This window comes from Trichechus manatus, unplaced genomic scaffold (genome assembly GCF_000243295.1).
Source record: "Trichechus manatus latirostris isolate Lorelei unplaced genomic scaffold, TriManLat1.0 scaffold00062, whole genome shotgun sequence".
Classification (NCBI taxonomy): domain Eukaryota; kingdom Metazoa; phylum Chordata; class Mammalia; order Sirenia; family Trichechidae; genus Trichechus; species Trichechus manatus.
In genome coordinates, this window is record NW_004443998.1 from 1,765,079 (window position 1) to 1,775,335 (window position 10,257).

General features: G+C 49.5%; 1 protein-coding gene across 1 annotated transcript; it reads left to right on the forward strand.

The window, feature by feature from the left end:
* Positions 1 to 2,463: 2,463 nt before the first annotated feature.
* On the forward strand, positions 2,464 to 3,660 carry LOC101348104 (P2Y purinoceptor 2-like). Its single transcript, XM_023733835.1, has one exon. The coding sequence runs from the start codon at positions 2,578 to 2,580 to the stop codon at positions 3,586 to 3,588; it is 1,011 nt and encodes a 336-aa protein (XP_023589603.1). The 5' UTR covers positions 2,464 to 2,577; the 3' UTR covers positions 3,589 to 3,660.
* The last annotated feature ends 6,597 nt before the right edge of the window (positions 3,661 to 10,257 follow it).

Below are 10,257 nucleotides of genomic sequence, written 5' to 3' on the forward strand. Positions count from 1 at the left end.
AGGGACTGGCCCCTCCTGATAACATGTCCAAAGTATGTGAGACAAAGTCTTGCCAACCCACGTGTGTCAGAGTGAAACTGTACTCCATAGGGTTTTCAATGGCTGGTTCTTCAGAGGAAGACCACCAGGCCTTTCTGAGGTGACTCTGGGTGGACTTGAACCTCCAACTTTTCAGTTAGCTACAAAATGCATTAAGCACTTGTACCACCAGGGACTCCTACTAGTCCCTAGTATAGCAGGGATCTGAGCACTTCTCACTACCTCAAAGCAGCCCTGGGGGATCCTAATCCAGATTAGGGGCCCTGCCTACCAGATTTGAGGCCCCAGCTAATGAGCCATAAAGGTTGTCTTCTCTGACTCTCAATTTCCTCATCAGAAAACGAGAGTGATGATGCTCCACTCCCAAGGCTGTCCTGAGGATTCATAAAATCACGGCCGTGAAAACAAAAATATGCCAGGCCAAAGCCAGTGCTGAAGTGAGGCTGGTGTCCTTCCTCGGCTTCCCTCTGAGCCCACACTCAGCTGGGAGGGCGGCTACACTGGTAACCACAAAGCACTCACTGGCCCCTGACGTGAGAGAATACGGGGAATAAAATGAATGAGAACTACCATCTTTTTACTCACCCAGCCAGAACACGTCCTTGCTTTGCCAGTCATGTGGACTTTAAAGGAGGTAAGCCCCCGGCAGACTGAGGCACAGGGAGCCTCTCTAAGCCATTGCCCCACGCCCTCAGGACACCACTGCGCAACGCAGTCTTCCTCATCCCAGGCCTCAGGGACACCCTCAACTCCTCCGTCTGGCTCTCGCCCACATCCAACGGGTCCGGGGGCTCCTGCCTCAGAAGCATCTCTCCATCAAGCCCCTCTTCGCCCCCACCCCACACACAGGCCTTGGTGGGTGCTGGTCTATTCACCCACACCCACTACACCAGCCCCACGCTGGCCTGGCTGGCTCCTCCCTGCTCTCAGGAGGCCCAGCTCCACGGGACTTCCAATACCTTCCTCAGACTCACACAGTCTCATCACATCACTGTCCTGCTTCAGACACTCTCCTCATGGCGGCATCCGTGGTATTCTCCACATCCCCAGGACACACCGCGCCCTTCAGACTCCCATCATCCGTGGTCTTCTCCACATCCCTAGGACACACCGCACCCTTCAGACTCCCATCATCCGCGGTATTCTCCACATCCCCAGGACACACCGCGCCCTTCAGACTCCCATCATCCGCGGTATTCTCCACATCCCCAGGACACACCGCGCCCTTCAGACTCCCATCATCCGCGGTATTCTCCACGTCCCCAGGACACACCGCGCCCTTCAGGCTCCCATCATCTGTGGTCTCCACATCCCCTGGACACACCGCACCCTTCAGGCTCCCATCATCCGCGGTATTCTTTTGTTGACTCTTTTTCACGTCGCATTACAGTTAGCTGTATTAGTCTGTGAGATCCGGGAGAGCAAGGGCTGTTGTGTCATTGTTGTGTCCCTAGCACCTGGCCCAACAACCCTCAGGAAATGTTTGCTGACAGATGCAGTGAATGAACGCTCTGTTGCTCTGCTGTAATGAAAGCTCTCTATAATAGAGTCTGCAGTCAATACTCAACCTAGCCCCAAATTTCCATCTTAAACATCTCTCTTCCCCTGAATTCACTTGTCTTTCAGAATGTTGTGTCCCAAATGTTAAGTCTTCTGAAGACAAGGAGCCAGAATTAAACTTCTTTCAGTTCACACACAGGGCCCAGAACACTTAAGGGCATCCTGGAGGCTCAATGCTGGTTGGCTGATGGACCCACCAACACCCCTAATCTGAGGGAACCACGCAGGCTCAGCACACAGCTCTCTTAGCCCCTGGGGCCCAGCTATTAGACCTGCTTTGTCAGCAGGGCTGGGAGCAAGGAAGAAGCTGCACCTGGCTTCATGGCTCCGATTTGTTTTCTTGAATATTGGGGATGCCGATAAAGCTAATAAGCAAATCAGCCTCCGCATTCAAATATGCAGGTAATAAATCCTGCAACAGATACAAATCAAAATCCTCCAGCTGAGCCTGTAGGCAAAACTGGTGCTTTCCCTAATCCTCTAAACCCCAACCATCACTTTCTGCTCCACCATGGTACATGCAGTCAGGAAGGACCATCCTAGGGGCAGCATCGACCTGGGATTACAGCAGCCTCTCCGGCAGGACTATCCCCCCTCGGAGATTTCCTGACTCTATGCAAAGGATTCTGGCAAGAGGTGGAATCACGAAGCCAGAGATTCTGTGAACCCTACTTAAAAGACACGAGCATCTCCGCTGCCACGTGTACTTGACCTAAAGCCGGGAGCGCCGTCACTGCAAGGCCAGCCCTCTGGGCCTGGTAAGTCTAGAAGCCCAGCTTTTCTCCTGAGTCTAACTCTCTTTTCCTGCAGGTGTCTCTCAAACGACGCTCTGGCCAGACATGGGAACAGAGAGTCACTTGGCAGAAGGCCAGGTCAGGCAGAGGCCAGCACCCACGAGATCAGGATGCTACCTGTCCATTTTGTTTCCTCCCAGGGGAAGCAAGAGCAGGAGCCGTGGCAGAGCTGTGCTCCCAGGAGATGGAGAAGCTGGATACGAATGCTTCGGCGGGTTTCTGCCAGTTCTCGGAGGACTACAAGCAAATCTACCTCTCCCTGACCTACAGCATCATCTTCCTGCTGGCGCTGCCCCTCAACAGCACCGTCTTGTGGCTCTCCTGGTGCCAGACCAAGCACTGGAGCTGTGCTACCATCTATCTGGTGAACCTGATGGTGGCCGACCTGCTCTACGTGCTGACCCTGCCCTTCCTCATCATCGCCTACTCCCTGGGTGACGGGTGGCCCTTCGGGGAGCTGCTCTGCAGGCTGGTGCGCTTCCTGTTCTACACCAACCTCTACAGCTGCATCCTGCTGCTGACCTGCATCTCGGTGCACCGCTTCCTGGGCGTGTGCCACCCGCTGCGCTCGCTGCCCTACCGGACCCGAAAGAATGCCGTGCTGGGCACCGCCGCCACCTGGGCCCTGGTGGTCCTGCAGCTGCTGCCCACGCTGGCCTTCTCCCACACGGGCTACCGTGACAGCCACGTGGTCTGCTACGATACGAGCGACCCAGAGAACTTTTATCAGTATTTTGCCTACAGCATGGTGCTGACATTGTCCGGCTTCATCTTTCCCTCCCTGGTCATCCTGGCATGCTACTCGCTTATGGTCAGGAGGCTGACCAAACCAGAGCAGGTCCTCGAGAGGACGGGCCGCGCAGCCCGGGCCAAGTCCATCCGCACCATCCTGCTGGTGTGCAGCCTCTTCGCCCTCTGCTTTGTGCCCTTCCACATCACGCGCTCCTGCTACTTCATCATCCGCTTCCTGCCCTCCCGAGACTGCCAGCTCGAGATGGTGGCCAGCATGGCCTACAAGATATGGAGGCCTCTGGCTGGCATGAGCAGCTGCCTCAACCCAGTCCTGTACTTTCTGTCGGGCAGGAACAGAGTCAGACGTGTCCAGCAACTGAGGCTTAACAAGACGGGTGCACCCCCAGCTGCAGCCGAGGGAGAGGTGCCCCAGGAAGGGCAGATCTGGGCACTGGCCAGATGAAGCTGGAGAAAACTAGCTCCAGCGACACTGACCATGACTTGTTTGTACACAAATGTGTGCTGGCAGAATCTCAAAACCTCCTAGAAGTGCCCTGCTGAAAAGGATTTTATATCGATGGCAAAACCCAAAGCAGAACTGTCCCGTAGGGTTTCCAAGGCTGTTTAAATCTTTACAGAAGCAGACTGCCACATCTTTCTCCTGTGGAGTGGCTGGTGGGTTCGAATCACCGACCTTTCAGTTAGCAGCTGAGCGCTTTAACCACTGCACCACCAGGGTAAGAGATTTTAAAATAAGAATGTGAGGAGAGCCACCCACACAAAGGAGAACTTTATTATAATGTGGCTGACGTTTTTTCTTGTCATTCAGGTCTCAGCTGAAATGTCACCCCAGAGGCCACTCCCACCCACCCTAGCTAACACTGACTGCCCTCTCCCCCCAGAGTCCTATCACTCTCTACTGGGTTTCCCTGCTATTGTCTTCACAGCATTTCTTATACCTGGACTTGTTTACTGATGTGTGGTCTGTCTCTGCCCACTAGAATATAAGCCCTATGAGGACAGGGACCTTGTCTTTCTTACTCACTGCTCCATCCCCGTCCCTAACACCACCAGCCTCACAGCCCTGTCCAGCACAAGGCAAGTGCACAACAGACAATGTTGAAGGAATAAGTGAATGAATGGATGAGTGAATGAACGAATGAGTGAATGAAGGAATGAATGAATAAGTGAATGAGTGAACTAACTCATTGAGCACTTGAAACAGAACTTTAAGGAAAGCAAGGCACTCAGATTTCAGCAATGCGCTCAGGGTCACCCAGCTGGCGATGCCCAGTGATGCCCAGTTCAGTGCTGGACAGAGGATTCAAACCCCGGCACTGGCTTGGAAGTTCACGCTCTTGAGCAAAATGCCTATGGTCTCACCCGAATGCTAGTCAAGAGCCCCGCGCGAGTTCCCCTCGGCAGCAGTGGCCTGTCACCTGTTCACACAGCTGCTATCAGCAGACCCTGGGCGCACCACCCCCCCCCAGCCCCCCGCAGGAGCCCTTCCCCCACACCTCTTAAGCAGCATTCTTGCTAGAAAACCCCTGCGGGGCAAAGCAGGAGGGTGGGGATAGGCGGGCTGTGTGGACTGCGAATCACCTTATTTTTATTTGAACATGCTATCTCATTTTATGGCAGAAAAGTCTCACCATTGTCTTAAACCATAATATGATATTCATCCCCTTAAAAAAAAATTATTTAAGATCCAGGGTAACCCAAAAAGAAAACCTTTTTAAAAAGAAAAAAAAAACCCTCTCATATTTAAATAATAATGATCTTCAAGGAGTCTACAGATCTAAACATACATTATCTAATAATTCATTAAAATCTCCCCATGAAGAGAAGGATAAGCCTTTTTTATAAAAACCAAAGTGCAACCCCCTCATTACGATCCCACTCTAATTACTGGAAATGTCTGAGGAAACCATGTGTCCGTCGGAATTATAAGATTTCATTCCAAAAATGCAGTTTATTGCTTTCAAGGGCACACAATAATTAGAACTAGACTAAGGGTTGCCTAGCAGAATTCCTTAGGATAATTGGTTTAATGAATAAGCAAGGATGTTTTCTAATTAGCAGGTCAGCTGTTTCCACATCAATATGTGCTTCTGCAGCAGCTGAGAGAGTTTAAAACCATTTGCTCGTTTGAACATTTCTCTCAGCTCTCTTCCTCATGTTGTTAATTTTTGTCCCTTTCTTTGCATACACGCAGGGAAGTTGTAGCCGACTTACAACTCCACTTATCACCCCTACAAGTATGTAAGATTTAACCTCACTGTAGAACTGAGCACCAAGCTCCCTGGCAAGGTCTAAAGCCATCCCAAGTCTCACAAAGACACTACCCTCGAATGCTCCCCAGCCGGTCCACCCAGGAGCTGGGAGAAAGCTACTCCAGAATCTCAGTATGCTTCCCTTTCAACTGAAAAGCAAATGCTTTACACCCCTGGCCAATGATTTCCAGCCTTTAGTCTTTGCTAACCTATATGCCTACAATTAATTCTCTGATCTATGTAAGGCTAATTTTGTTTCTGTGGATTCTTTTGACCTACTTAACAACAAAGTATGAGCATCCATTTTTAACTTATTTCTGGAAAATTGGGACCAAAGCTTTAAACTTTAATTTAGTTGACACTGTATCTTGATTTTCAGGACAGTTATCTTAAGCCAGGAGACGCAAACTAGACTATTCCCTCTGGGAAAAGGGTCCACTGTAAGGGGGGCTGGGAACCTACTGTCCAACACAGAATTCAAGGGGATGTTCCCCACTTCCCTTATTCAAGGGGATGTTCCCCACTTCCCTTGTGGTGAACGAAGGGGACAAAGAAACGGGAAGAAACAAAACGCTCTTCCTGAATTTGCCTGTTCCGTGACCATCACCCGTGAAAGACGGAACCCTCAAAGCTGTTATACCCCTGGGTCCTGGCATCTCCCCTAGTCAGCCTGGCTGTTTGGACCGATTAAAACGAAACAGAAGGTCAACAAATATTGATTATAATGTTCAAAATACCATGACTGGGGCTGTTAGATGAAAATACACCGGCTCTAGCCAAAAGCAGAGCCCTGGTGGCACAGTGGTTAAATGCTCAGTTGCTAACCAAAAGGTTGGCAGTTCAAATCCACCAGCCACTCCTTGGAAACCCTGTGGGGTAGTTCTGCTCTGTCCTATAGGATCGCTATGGGTCAGAATCGACTCGACAGAAATGGGTTTTTTTGGAATAGCCGGAAGTGTCAAGCAGAGTCCCCGCCCTTAAGATGGTTTCAGATGGTTGGAGAAACACCACGTAAAAACAGACAGACAACAACATGAGCACTAACTAGCGGTTTAAAGCAGCTACAGGAGAAATCACGTCCGTTGTTGATTAATCAGAAGACAACACAGGCAGTAAGTATGCGAGGAGCTTCAAGGGGGTGAGAGCGCGTTAGGCTGAGAGGGCAGCAGAAGGCATTACTAGTATGCTGACGGCTGGGTGAAAGTTTAATCAGCAGAATTTCCCAAACAGTGGAGAATATGGGAAGTGGGATCATTGGGAGCAAATTTAAATTGCGTGAGGGCTGACTGGGCTCCTGAAGGGGAGCAGTTGGGGCAATGCTGGAAGGACAGGCTGAAATGTAATTATGAAGGCCTCCCCCAAAGCCAGCATAAGAACCACTTCTCCAGACAGAGGAACCACCAAGGATATTTCAACAGGAGGGTGGTATCATCAAAGTTTTGACGTAGAAGTTAATTTGGCAGCCCTCCATTTTTGAATGAATTAGAGAAAAGAAACAAAATGTCACAAAGTTCTGCAAAGTCTTCTCGATCTTGAAAGCCATCCTAAACACAATCTCTAGATTTCTTCAAGATAGCATTTTTCATGTCACACCCCTCCCTCACCCCGATTCTGTCAGTTCCCTCTCTATGTCCTCAGTTCTATAGGATAAAGCCCAGGTTCTTTATGCTGGCATACTAGACCCATCTCAGTCCAGTCCCAGCCCTCCTGCTCTCTCCACATGGATTTCCACACTTCACACATTCACCATGGGGCAACCATCTACCACTCAACCTCCTCCCCAAACCTTCTACAGGTGTCTAAGTAGTCATCTTCTCATAGACCTTGGGGTCTACCTCCTCCAACTGCCTCTGATCTCACCCTGCACTGCTGACTCACACGCTGGGCTTACCCCCTTGGAGTGGATGATGGACTCCTCTGTTTCATGTCTGTTTCATCTCCCTCACTACTCCATTTTCTAATCTATTGAACATGTCATCCTAGCAACATTCTGAACATGACGGACACTCTGCAAGCAGTGGTGATGCTGGTAATGAGGAGAAAGAGTAGGACAATGATGAACATTTAGAAGACCACTGCAGTGTACAAACAATGGGCTGAACTAAGACGGCATGAGTAGAACTAAAAAGAATTGGAAAGATAATGGAAAAATGAAGACAAATGATTATTTAGACATAAGTGGTAAGGAAGATGTAACAAAGATGGCTCTACGATTCCAAGCCTGAGTAATCAAAAGACTGGTAAGATAGCACCTAGCATGTAGTTTAGACACTCAACAGTGGGAAGGAAAGAAAAAAAGACAGAAGGGAAGGTGAGAGGGAGGAAGGCAGGGAGGGAGAGAGAGAGGGAGGAAAGGAAGGAAGGAAGTAGGTAGAGCTGTGCACTGCGGGGAAGTGTTCAGATTTAGACAAGCTAAATGTGAACTGCTAATGAGATCTCAAGTTAGAAATGTAGGAAGATGTTTCAGAGATAGCTTAGGCTCAAGCTCTGGGTTTGGAATGATCTGTGTAGGCAAACACTCAAAGCTGCAGAAGTAAACGATACATCTGAGCGCGGTGCAGTTAATTACTTTTACATGGCCCTTCTAGCCATGGTCTTGTAACTCCCACAAAATGATGGGATGTTACTATGCAAATAAGGTGCTTGTGGCCCTCCAAAGGGATTGGATAGTTCTAATGAAAATAAGGTGCACGGCACCCTTGTGGGGGTAGGTTCATGCAAATAAGGTACATGGAACCCTTGTAGGTGACTGGTCAGTTTTGTCATCCTGCTATGCTTAAAGGGACCCAATCCCAGAGGTTAGAGGGGGGGTCACACTACCATCAAGAAGAGCCGGGAGCAGAGCACATCTTTTGGACCCGGGGTCCCTACACCAAGAACTTCTTGGACCCAGGAGACAGAGAAAGAGCTATTAACACTGAAGACAGTACAAGACAGCAGCAGCAGCAAGGGACCAGCAGGCTAGGCTTGCCTACCCAGAGAGCAGAGCTGAGCACCTTCAAGCAGGAGGCTTCCTGGCAGAGTGGGGTGTCTCCGGGCACTTATCGGTGGAGCTAAAGAGCTTTGTAACATTCACCCAATCAGGGCAGAGGCCGAGGGCCGAGGGGCCTGTCTGAGGGCATGGCCTACAGGAAGCTGTCCTGATCGAATAACTGTATCCTTAGTTGTTCCTGTTACCCCCAAGTTGATCCTGATCCTGAATTGTAACCTGTTACTTCCCTAATACACCCCATAATCATGAGTATGGTCTATGAGATCTCTGTGGCCAATGCAAACAAATTATCGATCCCAGCAGAGAAGTAGAGAGTGCCGTGGGAGGGACGGCTGGTGTCAGAATTGGTAAAAAGGCTTAGAGGGTGGAGGTAGGTCTGACCTCTACCTCACAGGGATCATCAGCTTTGGGCTGATGCTGCTGATGGTAATTCTCTGTCCTCCTGCGAAGTTAAAGGACCTCTGACGCCACACCATTTTTACACTGAGGAGAAGGGAAAAGAATAGAGGAGCTGGGAGGGACAGGATCCATAAAAGGTCTGGACAGAGAATGCAGGGGTGGGAGTTGGTGCTGCATAACAGAGCATCAGAAGATCAAATGAGGAACAGCTCCCAGAGAGTAGTCAAGGGTGTCACATGTAACGGACCAGTCAAAGAGAACGAGCGGTTATCCCTCAGCAAACAGCTCAAATGCCACCTCTTCCAAGGAGCCTCCTCTGATCAGCCATCAGAAGGCCCTCTCCCTCCTCTGAAACCCCATCTTGCCTCTAAGGCATGTCTCCCATCGTACAAGTATGACAGGCTTCATTTAAACCGCCTTAGCGCCCCGCCTGCAGCATCCAGCAGAGGCCTGAACATATGGGTAGTCATGAAATCTTTGCGGAATAAATAAATGTGCAGCAAATGATTCTCCTGTGTATGCTTTTCTGAAATTACTGCCCAAATCCAGTTTATGAATGTGTGCCTATAAAACTAAATCACAAGTTGTTTGGGATTTATTTGTTCTAACCCTCACAAACTGCAATGCAAAGCCATTCCAGGACCCAGAATACCTGCAAGTATTCTCACTTTTTCTTCTTTGCCCGTACTTCAAGACAATAAAGAGAGGAAAATTTTCACAAAATCGTTTGCAATTAAGCATAGCCTGAGCTTATAAAGGTATGTATTCTCATTCTCTCTTACCCTCTTTGAATCATTTTAGTATTTGGATTTTCCTGGTTTTTTTTTTTTGTATCAAGCAACTTCAAAAATAATGGCGTCAAGAATGCCACGAAAAGAAGCAGAACTTACGTTCTTGCAGCCACCTATAGCTGGGCATTTTCATAGTGGTTACATCATGAATGATAAGCAGAAAGCGCCACTCCAAGACAATTAAAGAACCACAGAGCCTGAGAATGTTCAATCCGCAACTAGAAAAACACATCAACAAAGAGACCTTGATAAAGCATTAACCCAGCAACCAAAGAAACACTGAAGGCTCCTTACGCTCTTCCTGCACAGCCTCATTTCCTGCGAGAGTAGGCTGCACCTGTAACAGCTTCTACTTGGAATTCATTCTCCAATTCACTACAGCCTGGCTTCGGCCAGCCCGTCACGCCATGCCACAGACACAGCTCAGCAATGCGCAGCCCCTTGCCTATTATCCAACTGAATGGCTCTCAGACCCTCTCCTGCTTGATATTCTGTGGCATTTGTCACTGTCACCTGCTCCCTTCTTAAACTCTTAAAATCTGCTTTCAACAGTACGCACCCCCTCCTGCTTCTCCTCTCCCTCTTCCTCCTGCGCCCTGTAGGTGTGGGTGTGCCCAGGTCACTGGCTCTGACACTCTCCCCCCTTCCTCCTGCGCCCTGTAGGTGTGGGTGTGCCC